Source organism: Camelina sativa, chromosome 20, assembly GCF_030686135.1.
Source record: "Camelina sativa cultivar CO46 ecotype springtype chromosome 20, ASM3068613v1".
Taxonomy (NCBI): domain Eukaryota; kingdom Viridiplantae; phylum Streptophyta; class Magnoliopsida; order Brassicales; family Brassicaceae; genus Camelina; species Camelina sativa.
The window spans coordinates 7,716,708-7,734,951 of NC_141899.1; the positions used below are offsets into that span (position 1 = coordinate 7,716,708).

At 37.7% G+C, this 18,244-nt stretch overlaps 1 protein-coding gene and 1 long non-coding RNA gene across 9 annotated transcripts; one reads left to right on the top strand and one right to left on the bottom strand.

Moving 5' to 3' along the window:
- Positions 1-8,918: 8,918 nt before the first annotated feature.
- LOC104770004 (uncharacterized) lies at positions 8,919-11,850 on the bottom strand. 8 transcript variants are annotated; one of them, XR_015593672.1, is made up of 7 exons: positions 10,579-11,850; positions 10,163-10,304; positions 10,054-10,090; positions 9,856-9,927; positions 9,459-9,720; positions 9,213-9,252; positions 8,919-9,095 (listed from the first exon to the last, which is right to left on the bottom strand). It is a non-coding gene; the product is annotated as an uncharacterized LOC104770004 (long non-coding RNA). The 8 variants fall into 8 exon arrangements; XR_015593675.1 differs by having other exon boundaries at positions 9,437-9,561; positions 10,579-11,053; XR_015593674.1 differs by having other exon boundaries at positions 9,459-9,561; positions 10,579-11,037.
- Positions 11,851-15,257: 3,407 nt separating this feature from the next.
- Positions 15,258-16,935, top strand: LOC104770003 (UDP-glycosyltransferase 91A1). Its single transcript, XM_019242432.2, has one exon. It carries the CDS (start codon positions 15,414-15,416, stop codon positions 16,821-16,823), a length of 1,410 nt encoding a protein of 469 aa, XP_019097977.1. The 5' UTR covers positions 15,258-15,413; the 3' UTR covers positions 16,824-16,935.
- Positions 16,936-18,244: the final 1,309 nt, after the last annotated feature.

Sequence of the window (18,244 nt, forward strand, 5' to 3'; positions counted from 1 at the left end):
ATGTTGTTGCCTTGAGTTGGACTGGTCACCGACGCACCAGTTGCAGAAGTTGGCTGAGTCGAGGGGAAAGTGTTTGCAGACCCTTCTGGCATATATTGTTTCATAAACTCAACCACAGATGCCAGTGTCTCTTGAAGAGAAGTAACTTGGCGTTCAAGAGAGATTCTTGAAACTGCACCAGCTGCACCAGCTAACTAGTCCCCCGAGACCGAAGATCCTCCCACTCTGAGTGGGTACCACCTACATAATATAGTATTGTTAGGATATGTCTACATAAACATCAATGTGATCGAAACTAGTTACTAACATCACTGCAATCGAAACTAGTTACTAACGTCTTCCATGATCTACTTAATAAGTGTTAAGCCGAAGTGTTAATTTTAACCTCAATCATGCAATCGAGTATATATATAATATCAACGACTGCAGACAACAAAAGCAGTAAATTAAAATCTGAGAATAACCTTACCTTATAGAACAGATCATCCTCATCAAGTCGAGTCAAACCTGTGCCATCAGAATCTCCTTGTGAGGCGCCATCCGAGGTTTGAGATAATGCTTCAATCTCTCTTTGTATCTCTTCTTCAATCGACCTGGCCTTATCATCCACATATGTACCATCAGCTTTGCGGTGAGTCTCTCTCATAATTCGAAGCATGGAAGGCTCAATCCCTTCTTTGCGTCGCTACAAATTAAAGGAACTGGTTAAACAGCTACATTATAACTTCGATCTATAATTATTGCTACTACTTATAAAAAAACTTACAATTAACTCTCGGAGCTGGTCGTACGAACGTGAACTAGAAGTGTAGATTTAGTAATTTAGAAACCGGTATATGGTTAAGATTTTAAGTCTTGGGGTAAATTTTTTTTGAAATATGAGTTTTTATAGTATTAAATCTTAGTATTATGGTACTAAATAGCGATTAATATGCGACTATTTTGCGACTAATGTTTTCTATATTATATCTTAGTTTTATGGTACCAAATAGCGACTAATATCCGACTTATTTACGATTCACATAATTAGGCTCATATTAGTCACCAAATTAGCTACTATTTTGTGACTAAAGTTTCATGTATGTAGTATAGTCCTAAAGTAGTTGCTAATTTTGCGACTAATGTGCGACTGCTGTATTTGGTGGCAAAAAGGCGACAATTGTACGACTAAATCTTTGGTGTCATAAACTGATAAAAGAGTCAAATAATAGTCACTAATTAGTCGCAAAATTTGGTCGTCAAATGTTGTTGGAAAAATCATGTTTTCTTGTAGTGAACATACGCTAGCTTATTTCTTTATTCATCTAAATCTTGTCATCTCGTTTTCACAATATTTAATACAATAAAAAAAGGAAAATAAAAACTTTTAATGTGCCTGGCAAAAAAAAAAGGACAAGTCGGTTTACATTCCATGAAATTGTAAGATCCACAATGAAATTACATGTCCCTCTGTATCATAAAGGATGATTTTCTAAGATTTTTTCTTGTATCACAAAGATTGATTTTCTGTAAACTTTTATCAATTAAAGCTAAGAAATTGTAGATTTCAAGAATCATTAAATGAGAATTTAAAAGTTTGATGGATTACTATTGGTTAATAATTATTAAAATATGTTATTATAAATAATTAATGCATTTATAGCTAAATATTAAATGTTTTTTTGATCAATGTGAAAATCTTAAAACATCATCTGTTGTAATACGGAGGGAGTATAATTTTTTTTTTATCTTTTAATTGAATTTGATTTTTTAGCTATATAATACGAATATGATCATTGCATGAGAACTCATTAACATAACACACAATAGTGATTCACCTGATCTTGCTGAGAGGTTGGAAAGCACCAAAGCCAAAAACTTTGATGCTGGAGAATGTAGCTACCCAGGGGAACATAGCAGTCCCCTTGATCTTGACAGAGGCGCGGTGGGCCCTATACCACCACTTCCCCCATGAGGACAGCCGCTTGGAACTGTAGAGGATTAGGTAATGACCTCGCAGTTCAACGTCTAAAGGAGATAAAGAAGACTTACTCTCCAGACATCATTTTCCTCTTTGAAACAAAACAAGGAGACGACGCTGTTCGAGGCATAGTTGCAGAGCTAGGTTATGATCGAGTTGTAACAGTCCCTCCTGTAGGTTTAAGTGGTGGAATCGCTCTTATTTGGAATAGTCGTATTTCTGTTTTCGTTCTTTATCAATCCTTAAACCTTGTAGATACGCATGTTCACGTTAATGGATTTGGTTTTTACTTGTCGTGTGTTTATGGTAATCCAAATCCATCCCTAAGACACTTGGTTTGGGAAAGACTAGAGCGGATTGCAGTGAATAGAAATGGTCCTTGGATATCTATAGGAGATTTCAACGAGATCAAGAACAATACTGAGAAATGAGGAGGCCCCCTACGACCTGAAAGCTCCTTCCTAGACTTCCGTAAGATGATTCAAGTTTGTGATTTTCAGGATCTTAAGCATACTGGGAATCCTTTCTCTTGGGTAGGAAAGCGTTATAGCCATGACGTTGCTTGCTGTTTAGACCGTACCATGGTAAATTCTGAGTGGTTAGCTCAATATCCTGCGTCTCATGTGGAGTTCTTGGAGCTCCTTGAATCAGATCATAGACCGGTCATCACTACCATCTCCAACGATTTTACACCTCGAAAAGGTCACATCTATTTCGACTCAAGATTGGTAAATAAAGAAGGATTCAGTGATGTTGTGCATAAAGGCTGGACTACTTTGAGACCCGGGCAAGCAATGTGTCTTCACTCTCGACTCAAAGAATGCAGACGATCCATTTCCATTTGGAAAAAAAAGGAAACAGAACAAACTCTCAGGAAGAGATAGGTATATTGAAGAAACTACTCGACCAAGCTCATACCAATGGCTCTCCTACGCACCATATTCGTGATCTCCAGATGAAGCTTAGTTGTGCTTATAAGGAAGAAGAAGAGTTTTGGAGAATCAAAAATCATAAAACATGGCTAGCAAGTGGTGATCGTAACACCAAGTATTTCTTCGCAACTGCAAAAAGCCATACTGCTCGAAATAAACTGTACTCCATTCTTGATGATGAGAGATTTGAGCATTGTGGAGATAGTCAGATTGGAAAGGTAGCAGAATCCTATTTCACAAAGCTTTTTAAAAGTGAGTTGTCGCCACAGAACAACCATTATCACGTTTTTCGAGACTTCAAACAAAGAGTCACACCAGCAATCAACCAGGATTTAACTAAGCCAGTCACGGAGGAGGAAATCAAGTATGCAGTTTTTGATAATGGTGCTACAAAAGCTCCGGGACCTGATGGTTTCACCGGAGCTTTCTATCAGAATTTTTGGGATACTACAAAAGACGCAGTTTCACAGGAGGTTCGTAATTTCTTTGATCAAGGAGTCTTCGACAAGTCGCTAAATCATACCAACATCTGCTTAATTCCCAAGAATACTGAAGCGAACCACATGAGTGAGTTTCTGCCAATAGCCTTATGCAATGTCAGTTACAAGATTATCTCCAAAGTTTTGGTTGGGAGATTAAAACAACATCTTCATCTTATCATCTCTGAAGAACGAGCAGCCTTTATTCCTGGCAGAATCATAACAGATAATGTACTCATAGCACATGAGCTCATCCATGCGCTAAAAGTGAAAAGGCGATGTGCAAATTCCTACATGGCGATCAAAACAGACATCACTAAAGCCTATGATCGTCTCGAGTGGGATTTCCTACAAGTAACAATGTTTAAATTTGGGTTTGATGTCAAATGGATTCAATGGATCATGACCTATGTCAGAACTCCAACATTTTCAGTCAACATTAACGGCAATCCGCAGGGCTTTATACAACCAAAACGGGGCATAAGGTAAGGTGACCCACTTTCTCCCTACTAACTCATCCTCTGTGCTGAAGTTCTAAGCCATATGATGAAACGGGCTGAGGCGCAAGGTATGATAAAAGGAATGAAGATCAGCAATGCCAGTCCTTCTGTGAGCCATCTCTTTTTTGCAGATGATTCTCTCTTTTTCTGCCAGGCAAATATAAAATTCTGCATAGCTATTAAAGACATCCTTTCACAATACCAGAAAGCTTCGGGACAACAAATCAACAAGAGAAAATCTTCATTAACGTTTGGAAAATGGGTTCCAGAAGCCCTTAAGACACAAATAAGGCATCGTCTACAGATTCATAATGATGGTGGTTGTGGCAAGTATTTGGGACTGCCAGAACAATTTGGTCAAAAAAAGATAGAGATGTTTCAATATATTGTGGAGAAGGTTCAAAACAGAACGAAGGGTTGGAACAACAAATTTCTATCCCACCGTGGTAAGGAGATCTTATTGAAAGCGATAGCGCTTGCAATGCCGGTTTATACGATGAATTGCTTTAAGATTCCAAAATGGATCTGTGAAGAAATAGAGAGGATCATTGCCAACTACTGGTGGAATACTCAACAAAATGGAAATGCAGTTCATTGGGTAGCATGGGATCGTTTAAAGTATATGAAGAAAGAAGGAGGACTTGGTTTTCGTGACATAGAACAGTTTAATGAAGCTCTACTTGCCAAACAAGCCTGGAGAATACTGCAGCATCCGAACAGCCTCATGTCACGTATACTTAAAGGAAGATACTTTTCAGATTCAAACATACTCGATGCTACAAGAGGAACACAACCTTCTTTCGGATGGCAATCTTTACTTGTTGGTCGTGATCTCCTTAAAAAAGGGTTACGATTTACTGTAGGTGACGAAACAAGCATCAAGACATGGACAGACCCTTGGTTGCCAGTACACCCTCCGAGACCCCCACGGCTAGCTAAGAATATACAAGGCGACTCATCCACAGTAAACACTCTTTTCTTGCCAAACAGAAGCAGTTGGAATGAGAGCTTAGTTCGTGACAAGGTTTATCTGGATGATGTCAATCATATTCTCTTGATTAAGAAAAGTCATTGGCAGAATCAGGACTACCTAGGATGGCACTATACTGAAAATGGTATATACCCTGTCAAGTCTGGCTACTGGCTCGCAACCCATCTTCCAGAACAAGAATTTCAAGTCAGACCTCCTTATGGAAATCCACAACTAAAAACAGATATCTGGAAAACAAAACTTCCTCCAAAATTCAAGCACTTCCTCTGGCGTATGTCTTTTCGCACTTTGGCTACCGGAGATGAATTAGAGCGACGTCATATCTCTACAAACCCATTTTGCAAACGATGTGTTCATGTTGTTGAAACTACCGAACATCTTTTCTTTACCTGTCCCAATGCTATGCAGATCTGGAGATGTTCTAATATCCCTATCAGAAGTCTTCTAAACCCAAATGAGCACCTCGAGGACAAACTCAAGGCGATTCTAGAATTTTATAAACAGAGGAGTCACTATGACCGTCTCTCCCTTCTTCCGTTCTGGATTCTTTGGAAAATTTGGACAAGTCGTAACAAGCTCATTTTTCAGAAGATAAATCACACTTGGCAGAGATTGCTGAGGGAAGCTAAGCAAGAAACGGATGAATGGCTAGCTATCATTCCTCCACCCTCACGAGTTAATCCTCAAGTCCCATGCTCTACCATCAGTAGTAAAAGGAACAGTTCTAACTGGCAAAAACCACCTTATGGATGGGTTAAGTGTAATTATGATGGCAGTTTTCTCGATGAAGACAGACAAGCAACGTCCGGTTGGATAGTTCGTGATGATCAAGGACATTTTAAAGAAGCAGGTCAAGTAACGGGGGCTAAAGTCAAGTCAGCTTTTGAAGCGGAGTGTCAAAGTTTAATATTTGCTATGCAGCAAACATGGAGGAATGGGTACACAAACGTTATTTTTGAAGGAGACTGTCAAAGTTTGGTAACGGCGATCAACAATTCTTCTCTATGTTTTGACATCTATAACTGGATACAAGAGATAAAAGGATGGGCGACAAGATTTAACAATGTTGTTTTCCGATGGACCTCAAGGCAATCGAACCATTTAGCGGATCAGCTAGCTAAAGTTCAGCGTGAGAGGAACATAGAATCCTCTTTGTACTTTTCAATTCCTTTTTGTATTTTGGCTGATTTCAACTCGGTATTCTATATTTCATAATCAATGCAGTTGAAGGGTTAAAAAAAAACCACACACACAATAGTGAGCAAAGAAATGGCTTCATCAGTTAATATCATCGAGGTAGCACGAGTCACCCCTTTGAACTTTGACTCGTCTGAGTCCCTCACTCTCCCACTCACCTTCTTTGACCTTCAATGGTACAAACTCCACACAGTTAAATGAGTCATCTTCTATAGACTCACCGACGCAACCTGCAATGTCTTCGACTCAGTCATCCTCCCCAAGCTTAAAACCTATCTCTCCTCATCCCTCTCCCACTATCTCCCACTCGGTGGCAAACTTGTTTCGGAACAACTAGACCCCAAACCAAGAATCATCTACTCTCCAAATGACGTCGTCTCATTCACCGTCGCCGAGTCAACCGCTTATTTCTCTTGTTTATCCGGCAACATATTGTTCTTCTCCATTGAATTATACTCGTTAGTCCCTACGTTAAGTGTCTCCGACGACTCAGCCTCTGCCGTGTTGTTTCAAGTCACGTTATTTCCAAACCAAAGGTTTTGCATTGGCGTAAACGTACACCATGGCGTTTTGGATGGGAAAACGACAACTGTAAGAGATATGAAAAGGATTCTCCTTTATTACTAAATATTTGATTTGTAACATATTAGGAACATTCTTATTATACTTAACCTAGGGGCTTCTCCTCTGTACATGTATGTATTGTTCTCTTTGTAATAATATACAAGACATTCTCTTAACATGGTATCAAGAGCCTAATTTTTTTTGCCGCCACTCAGATCTTCTCTTCTCTGTTTCTCCTCTTTCTTTCTTTTTTTTTCGACCATTCTTATTCTTTCTTTTTCCTCTCGTCATGGCTGCCGCTGAAGCTGTTGACACCACCCCCTCCCTCCTTAACATCAATATGATGAATATCACCAAGCTTACCGCCGTGAACTACATGACTTGGAGCCTTCAAGTTCACTATTTTCCTGATGGCTATGATCTTGCAGGCTTTATTGATGGCTCATCGATTCCTCCTGATCAAACCATCACCACTGGTGATCAGACCACCCTGCCTACAGCAAATGGCGCCGTCAAGACAAACTTATCTATAGTGGTATCTTCGGCACCCTGTCCTCTTCGATCCAGGCTGTATTTTCTAAAACTACAAGCTCTGCTGAGATGTGTAAAAAGATCTCTACCACTTATGCTAACCCCAACGTTGGGGTCATGTCCAACAACTCTGGATTCAGCTAAAGCACTACACCAAATGCGACAAATCCATTGAAGTTTATCTTCAAGGGTTAACCACTCGTTTCGATCAGCTAGCCCTACTTAGCAAACAGATTGAACGAGAGGCTCAAAATGAGTTCATCCTTGATGGTCTCCAGGAGGAGTACAAATCAATCGTTGATCAAATGGAAGGCAGGGATACACCTCCATCCCTTACTGAGATCCATGAGAAACTGCTCAACAAGGAAGTCAAATGAATGGCTACTTCTGTCTCCCTGCCCACGTCAGCGCTGATCTCTGCAAATATTGCTACCTCTCGGTCTCGCCCCTACCATGGTAAGCAGAATCAACGCTCCTCTCAGACTTGGCAGACTAACAGCTCTCACCAGTACTCTACTCAAAAACCCGACAACCGGATGAGTTAAGGGTATCAAGGTCGCTGTCAACTCTGTGGTGTGTACGGCCACAGTGCTAAACGTTGCCAGCAACTCCCAAAACACCACGGCGGCTACAACAACCAAATGACACCGCAGTTCCGTCCCTGGCAACCAAGAGCAAATTTGGTCATGGGAAACACGTCCAGTGCAAGTCCATGGGTGATGGACAGTGGCGCGACTCACCACATGGCAAGTGATCAACAAAATCTCTCCCTCCATCAACCATATAGTGGCAACAACAATGTTCTTCTAGGCGACGGTACTGGTATCCCTATAACGCACACTGGTTCACTATCCCTACCCTCTTCTACCTCACCTACTAAACTTTTATTTTTAACCAACGTTTTATGTGTCTCACACATTAGCAAAACTCTCATATCTGTTTACCGCCTGTGTACTGCTAACAAGATCTCTGTGGAATTCTTTCCTACGTATTTTCAGGTGAAGGATCTGTTCTTAGGTATCCTGTTAATCCGCGGCAAGACAAATGATGAGCTGTATGAATGGTCACTATCGACATCCACCATCACCTCTTTCTTTGCCACCACCACATCAAAACCGTCCATGTCCGATTGGCATCATCGCTTAGGACATCCCTCCCTTTCTATTCTCAAAAATGTTCTTTCTCTTTTTTCTCTCCCTTGCTCGCAATCTGTAACATCACCTTCATTATGTCCAAATTGTTCCATTAATAAAGCTCATAAACTACCTAGTAACTTTTTCGAATCTACAATTGTCTGATATTTGATCGTCCCCCATTACCTCAATCGAAGACTACAAATATTATGTCGTTTCAATTGATAACTACACCTGGTACACATGGATCTATCCTCTCAAAACAAAGTCACAAGTTCTTGAAACTTTAATACCTTTCAAAGCACTACAAGAAGTATGTATATTGTTAGCACGGAATAAATGTTATTATACATATTACATAGCGTTATCATAAATGCTATGACATCGGCAGCTATGGTAGATACCCCACCTATTATAGCGTTTTTCACATGCTTTGATAGATCCCCACATAAAATAGCATTTTTATATTATAACGCTAGTTGAATGCTATAATACATTTTATTGTAACACAAAACTAGTGCTATTCTCTTGTTATATAAATTTTATAATTTGTATATATGAATCTTGTTTTGCATAATTTATTCAATTAGATTTAATTAAAAAATATATATATTTCATAAAATCATCCACATACATAACATTAAATATTGTATTAACTAAAAGAAGTCTTACATAACACAAGTCTTACATAACAAAGTGTCAGTCTCAAAATAAAATAAAACTAACTTCACATTCCCAAATTAATCTCCTCTGTTTTGGTAGCCTCCGAGTCTTTGTTGTCATTCCAAAAAAGAGAGTCTCCATTTATCTGAAAATCTTACAAGTATGATGTAGTAAAGTTTCTGCTTGTATGTACAAAATCTATCACTGAAATAATACAAAGCCTACAAAAATATGGGAATGTACCCACTTAACAACCACTTACCAATCAACTCACACCAGAATCTGGTTGCAAACCTTAGCAGCTGAAACAAAACAAAAAAATTTCATACTTTGCTGAAAAATACTTAACAATATCTGAAAGAGTTCTTTAACATCTCTTAACCTTAAGATCATTAAAGCATGTTTTGAAGTAAAATCACAAACAATGATCAACACAAATAAACAAAAACAAACGAGTGTGTACAAAGGTTCTTCAAAGAGACTTGCCTGAGTTTAGATTTTTACTTACTTTTGAGAGCCAATCACACCAAACGAGCAACAAGAAGTTCACAATATATACCAATGAGTTCATAAGTAGCCAATGTCGTCTCTTTTCTTACCACATGTTCAACCTGAGAAAACATAACCATTCCAGACCCAGAAAACACCAACAAATTTTATTTTCTACTAATGTTACAAACCCAAAAACACCAACAAAGTTTATTTTCTACTAATGTTCCAAACCCACAAAAAACCAACATAAGTAGCGATTGTCATCTCTTAGGCTTCTCCTGAAAACCATAAGCATTACAAACCAAAATCCAAAAAATTAAAGGAGAAAGACAATGACGATTAGGTTACCAAAAAACACGACAGTCATTGTATTTTCTCTGCCTGTATGTACAAAGACAAACCAAGAATCTTACATTCTCTTCCTTGAGCTGAAGTTTCTACAATTCAAGAATCCGTTCCAAGACAAAACCAGCTTCTCTTTGCACCTGAAACCATCAAAATCATCGCCCATCGGTACATCAGCAGCTACTTAGAGATCTATTCATCTACAAAGCTTAAAATATATATACAAAAGAACTAACAGCATATGGCCTAGTGGGTTGAGGACTCACCCTATAAATCAAGATCGTTATGGTTTCCTCTTGGCCACTGTAGACGCCTTAAGGATTAGTCCTACTGTCAAACTAGTAATGAATACATATACAAAAACAATATTCAAACCTTGTTCATCTCGGTTCATCCCTTAGGTTTAACCTAGACTCTTTCTTTCTCCCTCTCCGTCAATTTTATCGAACCCAGACTCTCTCTATCTCTCTCTGGCTTCATAATCGCTAAATCGTGGGAGAATATATATACATCAGATCTGAAGATAGAAAAAAAAACACGTCTTCTATTACTTTGCAATTGAAATCGATTCCTAAATTTAAAATTGCAGAAAAGTAACATGAGTCCTCTGAGTTGTTACTTTGCCATAGCTCAAACTGCAAGGAAACTTATAATCAATTCAGGATGAAGGAGATTTGAGCTCAAATTGGAGAAATCTAGGGTTTAATGGTGATGCCGTTGAAAGGTTAATTTACTTGAGACGATAATAAGACATATGAGCCAAGAAGAGAAATCGAAGATGAGAGGAATACCAGTATCTTTAATGGCGAAAGACGCAGAAGAAAGAGAAGACGATGAGAAAAAGTGGAGCTTCAAAATCTGGGCTGGTCATCGACGAAGACAAAGATCTGGGGTTTGATTCTTTGGAGATGGAGAAAGGGGATCATGGTTAAAGGAAAGAGCAAGAGATTCAGTGTCACGGCTACCTTTAACGATGGCGGCCGGCGAGTTTAATTAGTGACTGGGAGAATCGATTTGTGGGTTTCAGAGAGTTATGTCTCAGGATGGTTTTGTCTTAGGTTTTTTCGAGTCTTAGGTTTTTTGGAAGGAAAGAGGGGAAATTGAGTGTGAAGGTGAAATGTCTAATTTTTTGGCTAAGTGTTGGGCGAAATAATCGATTTTAGTTTCCCGCTTAGTAAAATTTTGTGTTAGCCTTAATAAAATGCTATCATATGGTAACCGAAATTATGATTCATCTTCAATAGCAGTTCAACAAATCGTGCTATTACCTTATGCTATCAATGAGGACTTTTTTTGTAGTGAAGCCTTCGTCGAAAACCGCTTCAACACCAAAATTGGTATGCTCTACTCTGACAATGGTGGTGAGTTTATTTCCCTCCGTCATTTTCTTATGTCTGCTGGCATCTCTCACTTCACCTCTCCACCTCATACCCCTGAACACAATGGCATCTCCGAACGGAAGCACATACATATTGTAGAAACTGGCTTGACACTATTTTCTCACGCTGGTATCCGAAGACGTATTGGCCGTTCGCATTCGCTGCCGCCGTCTATCTCATCACCCGCATGCCAACTCTGGTCCTTGCTATGATATCGTCGTTTCAGAAGCTCTTCAACACTACTCCCAACTACACCAAGCTCCGTGCGTTTGGCCGCTTATGCTTTCCACTGCTTTGCCCATACAACAACAACAAGCTCGAAGCTAGTTCCACCCCGTGTGTCTTCATTGGATACTCCCCGACTCAGTGTGCTTATTTTTGCCTCCAGCCCAGTTCCGGTCGCATATACTTGTCTCGACATGTCAAATTTGATGATCAAATCTACCCATTTAAAACACTTCATCCTTCATCACTAGTTGTCTCAACTTCGTCCTCTATTACCACCATTGCCGTCACCAAAATTCCAGTCCTCCGGCCGTTCGTACAGCTCCCACCGACACCCATGAACACGATCCCTCACCGTCAAGAGCCACCGGCTGCTCTTTGTTCCATAGACACCGTTGTAGCATCACCACAGGTATGCACCTTTGTTTCACCTTTTTATCTGTTTCACCTTTTTATCCTTACTGGATTCACGAAGCCCACCTGAAACAAACCCACAAATAAATCCACCATCTCAAAGCCCATCTACCTCTCCAAGCCCATCGAATCAGACCCAAACCGAAACATCTCCTCCCCTACCCCTTCCTCGTCTGCTGCATCTTCCTTCGACTCCCCTGAAACTCAGACATCATCGTCCTCCACCACCTCTCACCATACCTCAATACAACCCATTCCAGTCCCCTCGTCGTCTTCTTCTTCCGACGGCACACCACCTCCACAAAATAACCACCATATGTGAACCCGCCGGAAAAACAACATTGTCAAATCCAACCCAAATATAACTTCTCCATGCGAATTTCTCCTCACATTCCCCTTGAACCCCATACCGTGAACCAGGCGTTAAAGGATAAACGATAGCGAGGAGCAATGTCAGATGAAATTGATGCGTTTGCTCGGAATGACACAATAAACTTGGTTTCTCAAAATATATATATATATATATGGTTTAATATTATTAAAATTAGATATATTTATTTTATTAAATTGCACTAAACTATTACTGATAAGAGATTTAGTGTTTTTACTTTTTAAATTTTAAAAAGTAAAAATTCTTAATACTAAAATATATTTAAAATAATAATATTATATTAATAAGAGATTCATAGTTTTTTTCCTTCTCTAAATGAACTTATATTGCTTTAAATATTGTCATTAAATATTGTCTACATATGGCAATCATTCAGATGTTGATGGAAATGATTTATTTTATGAACTGAAAGTTCTAAAAGAGGTTTTACCAAGAAACTACAAGAGATCTATAGAAGTGTTAGACTTTCTGAAAACAATGGAAAGTTGTTATTCTAATTCTTGGATTGTTTATCGGATATTGTTAACGGTTCTAGTTTCTGTTACCTCTGCAGAAAGAAATTTTTCAAAATTGAAGTTGATAAAATCTTACCTTCGATCAACTATATTAAAAGAAAGGTTAATTTTTTTGGCTATCATATCTATAAATAGAGAATTGGTTTGAGAGCTTGATTATGTGAGCATGGTGAATGATTTTTTAGGAAAAAAAGAATAGAAAAATTGTGGCTTAGAATTTTTTTTTTCCTTCACCGTTGTTATCTTTTAAACAATATTTTTTTATTTTGATATTTTTAATAATAAAAACCACATTTTCTTACCCGCCCTAAGCCACAATTCGCCTTAGTACGGCACTGTTTAATCATAGGAAAAGATGGAGCAACCCAGGTAGAAGTCGTTTGAGTATGTTTGTTGTCATGAGGTCTTTGATTCCTCAAAGTATTTACCCACTCCTTTGTTTCTTTTTTCAGTTGTTTTTTTTTTCTTTTTTTCATGGTGCTTTACTCCCAATTTTTGTGTGGCCTGGATTTTCTAGCGATTGATTAAGGTTAATATTTATGTCATTATGTGGATGGATTGGATCGTAACCTGCAAAAAAAACAAGGACGACGATGGGCCAATCTAATATTTAATTATTTCCATTACAACCACACATATTACCTAACAATCAAATAAATGAATAACCCTTACGTTGCCCAAGTTTAAGGGTAGGTAAAATGTGTGGCCAAAGAAGGCTAACCCTTACTAAGAGACAACATTTCTTTACCTCTTTCCCTTGCTCCATCTCCATTATTTTCCTTTCCTCTAAGCTGCTGGAGTAAGAAGCACTATAACTTTCTTTTTTTTCATGCTTGAACGTTTGGTTGAGACTTGGTACTTGAATGGTTAGATAAATGAGTGTTGTTTTCAGACTTGTACTTGAATCTTATGTATGGTATTTTTAGTCTACAATAAAGTTCTTCTAAATTTAATTTCTTGCAAAGCTATATAATATGTATATATATATATAATATAAATAGCGGATATATATATATAAATATCGATTATAGAGCATAGCAAAAAATCACAGCTACATAAAACTAAATTATAGTGTTAATTTTTTGCAATGAGAAAATAAATTATAGCAAATATACATAACTACACTAGATAAAAACATAGTACAAATATTCTGCTACTATTAACTCCATTATAGGAACTAAAAGACGCTACTAATAATATTACTATAGCCATATTATGACGCTATTATATATTGACAATTAATAGCATAGGTAAAAAGCGCTATTATATGTGCCTCCACTAAGATAGCACCAGCAAAGACAGCGTTTACGAAATCGCTATCAAAACGATATAATGGCGTTTTTTGTGTGCTAACAATGGGCATATTTCTTGTAGTGAACCCAACCCAAATACAACCTCTCCATGCGAATTTCTCCTCACATTCCCCTTGAACCCCATACCGTGAACCAAGCGTTAAAGGAAAAACGATAGCGAGGAGCAATGTCAGATGAAATTGATGCATTTGCTTGGAATGGCACAATAAACTTGGTTCCTCAATATATATATATAAATATATGGTTTAATATTATTAAAATTATATATATTTATTTTAGTTTATTGCACTAAACTATTAATACTGATAAGAGATTTAGTGTTTTTACTATTTAAATTTTAAAAAGTAAAAATTCCTAATACTAAAATATATTTAAAATAATAATATAATATTAATAAAAGATTCATAGTTTTTTTTTTCTCTAAATGAACTTATATTAATTAAAATATTGTCATTACAAAGAGGAACATATAACAATCATTGTACAAATACAGACTCGATATAGGACTCTTGTGATAAACATCCAAACTTTGCTAAATTATAAGCTACTTGATTACAATGTCGTCTTGTAAAATTAAAAGAAACAATGTTGAACTTTGAAACCCAGTAGCTGATATCATGTAACAAATTGGATAAAGATGCATGCATTCTGTAAAGTTGCAAATTAGTTCACTATCTCCCTCAAAGATGACTGAATCATAACCTTGGATCCATGTTTGTTCAAGCGCCAATAATAAAGCCTTAGTCTCTGCTTCCAATGGATTTTCTAGGTGATTTAATTTCTTTGCTCCCCATATGATAAGATTTCCCGGGTGATCTCTTATAATCCAGCCTCCTATTACTTTTTTGGTTGATACTATCAAAAACCGGATCAATTTTACATTTCATCATAGGAAAAGATGGAGCAACCCAGGTAGAAGAGGTCGTTTGAGTATGTTTGTTGTCATGAGGTCTTTGATTCCTCAAAGTATTTACCCACTCCTTTGTTTCTTTTTTCAGTTGTTGTTGTTTTTTTTTTTTTATGGTGCTTTACTCCCAATTTTTGTATGGCCTGGATTTTCTAGCGATTGATTGAGTAGGTTAATATTTATGTGGATGGATTGGATCGTAACCTGCAAAAAAGAACAAGGACGACGATGGGTCAATCTAATATTTAATTATTTCCATTACAACCACACATATTACCTAACAATCAAATAAATGAATAACCCTTACGTTGCCCAAGTTTAAGGGTAGGTAAAATGTGTGGCCAAAGAAGGCTAACCCTTACTAAGAGACAACATGTCTTTACCTCTTTCCCTTGCTCCATCTCCATTATTTTCCTTTCCTCTATAAAAGAACAATAGAATTGATCATCTATAGATTATATAGTACATTCTAAATAATAACAATGGAAAATATTAAAGAAACGAAGGGAGATGGAACCAAGCTCCACGTAGCAATGTTTCCATGGTTAGCCTTTGGCCATCTGGTTCCACAGTTGGAGCTCTCTATGCTCATGGTTCAAAAAGGTCACACCGTATCTTTCATTTCCACTCCTCGTAACATCGACCGCCTCCTCCCACGGTTGCCGGAGAATCTCTCCTCGGCCATTAATTTCGTCAAGCTCCCATTTGCCGGCCACAAAAAACTCCCAGTGGACGCCGAAGCCACTACAGACGTACCTTTCGATCTCGTTCCTTATTTGAAAATTGCTTTCGACGGGTTACGAGTTCCGTTGACGGAGTTTCTTGAATCTTCAAAACCTGACTGGCTTCTCCAAGATTTTGCATCTTATTGGCTTCCTCCAATAGCTAGCCGCCTTGGAATTAAGAACGCATATTTCGGCCCTTTTAACAGCGCATGTCTCGGTATTCATAAACCGCCGGGCTACGAGGAGTACCGTACATCGCCGGAAGATTTTCTGACAAATCCTAAATGGGTTCCATTCAAAACTCCGGCACCTTTCCAGTTATACGAAATCCAGAACATGTTCGAAGGAATGATGTCGGAATCTACGGAAGAGAATATTCCCGACATGGAACGTGTCGCCGGCGTAATGAGCGGTTGTGAGATCATAGTCGTACGGAGCTGTAACGAGTACGAAGCAGAATGGTTGGGACTTGCACAAGATCTTCATCGTAAACCGGTTATACCTGTTGGAGTTTTACCTCCAAAACTGGATCGAAATTTTAAAGACACCGACGCATGGTTGTCTGCTAAAAAGTTGTTAGACTCACGGAAATCTAAGTCCGTAGTTTATGTAACTTTCGGTACAGAAGCTAAACCGAGTCAATCCGAGTTTAATACGATCGCTCTCGGTTTAGAGCTTTCCGGTTTACCCTTTTTTTGGGTGTTAAAGACTCAGCGAGGTCAGTGGGATACCGAACCGCTTGAGCTTCCGGAAGGATTCGAAGAGCGAACGGCTGAGAGAGGGATAGTTTGGAGAGGTTGGGTTGAACAACTGAGAACGTTGAATCACGATTCCATCGGTTTGATATTTACTCATTCCGGTTGGGGTTCAATGATCGAAGCTGTAACGTTTGCTAAACCGATGGTGATGCTGAGTTTTGTGTACGACCAAGGGTATAATGGGAGAGTCGCCGAGGAAAAAAAAATTGGGCGTATGATCCCTCGGGATGACACAACAGGTATATTTACAAAAGAAGATGTTGCGAAATCGCTGAGATTGGTAATGGATGGAGAAGAAGGTAAGGTTTATAGAGACAATGTGAAAGACATGAAGGGAGTGTTTGGAGATATGGATACACAAGATCGTTATGTCGATTCTTTCTTGGATTATCTTGTTGCTCATCGTTAACTCGGATCATTGTTTTTGATCCAATGACGGATCGACCGAATAAACTTATGATGATTAAATTTGATCAAGTGTTGTAAGATGATTTATTTATGAATAATATGATGTTTTGAAATGGTCAAGGTTTATGAACCAAATAAAGTTTAAAGTGTTGAATGTAATAATGCACTATAGTCCATGTGTTGCATTTTTAATATGAATGTGTCTTCCATTTTTTTTAACTAGGTAAGAATCGTGCATGGCACAGTTCAATCTTTTGATGATTAATTTTATTAGTATTAGTTTTATTTATTTGACACAAATATTTCCAAATTACTCTACTAGTCTATTTTAATATATAAGATGTTTTATATTCAAAATTTAAAGCGTAAAAAAAATCAAAGCATTAAACATATAGTCATTTTGAAAGATTATATATGGTAACAATAGAGAACTAAATCTGAATATTATAGATATTAATATAGAAGGAAGTGTGATTGGTTTAGTGCTTTAAAGAGGATGAGGAGTTAGGAAAAGGAAAGATATGTATGGCTAGTGTGATAGTATATTTTTTGTGAAAACAATGATTTACAAGTTGTGTTGGATGGTGGAACTCGGACCTATGATGATTGGAGTATGGTTTTGGAAAGCTGGGTAGAGAAGCCGCCACAGGATTACATCAAGACCACTTCCAATCTATATATTAGACTTTGGAAGTTTTTAGAAAAAGCGGGTGAGAATCAGTTTTCACTTGAGAAATATATGTGGGACACATTTATACTAGTATTTTGAAGTAAAACTTTGAATTAAGTCTTCATTTTTAAAATAATTGAAACTAGGTAGTAACCCGTGCTACAACATCGGACAAAATATTTTTATATAAATTTATAATTTTTAAAAATAAGTTAAAATTTTATTTTAAATACAAAAATTCCGTGTTTATACAATATTGGTGTCAAGTCCAAATATCAAATTTTAAATTGGTTTTAATTTAGATTATTGTGCGTATATAACCTACATGTATCTACTTTGTGATAAGAAATACATCCCGTCCTGTATCGTGCCAATTTTGCAAAATCCCATTAAATGCGAATTTTGTGTTCAGATTATCGTATGTACATAACCTAAACATATCTATTTTAGAACAAAAACATGTTCGACTCTGTCCCGTTGTGTCCCATCTTGTTCTGTCTCACCCCGTCTGGTCCTGTTCAGTGTAGTCCGAAATTTTATGTGGCATAACTGTTTATTTTAAATAATTATCCATTAAACAATATACATTAAAAAAGTTTGGCTAAGAAATTTAGACAAAGTACATAAATTATCCAATTGAATATTTAATTTATATTTAGGGTCTGACAGGTTCAAACGCAGGATTTACAGTTGTAGTTGTGGGAGTTTTATGACTGGTTCACCAGCTGGTACAATGTGCAATTGCGGTTAAA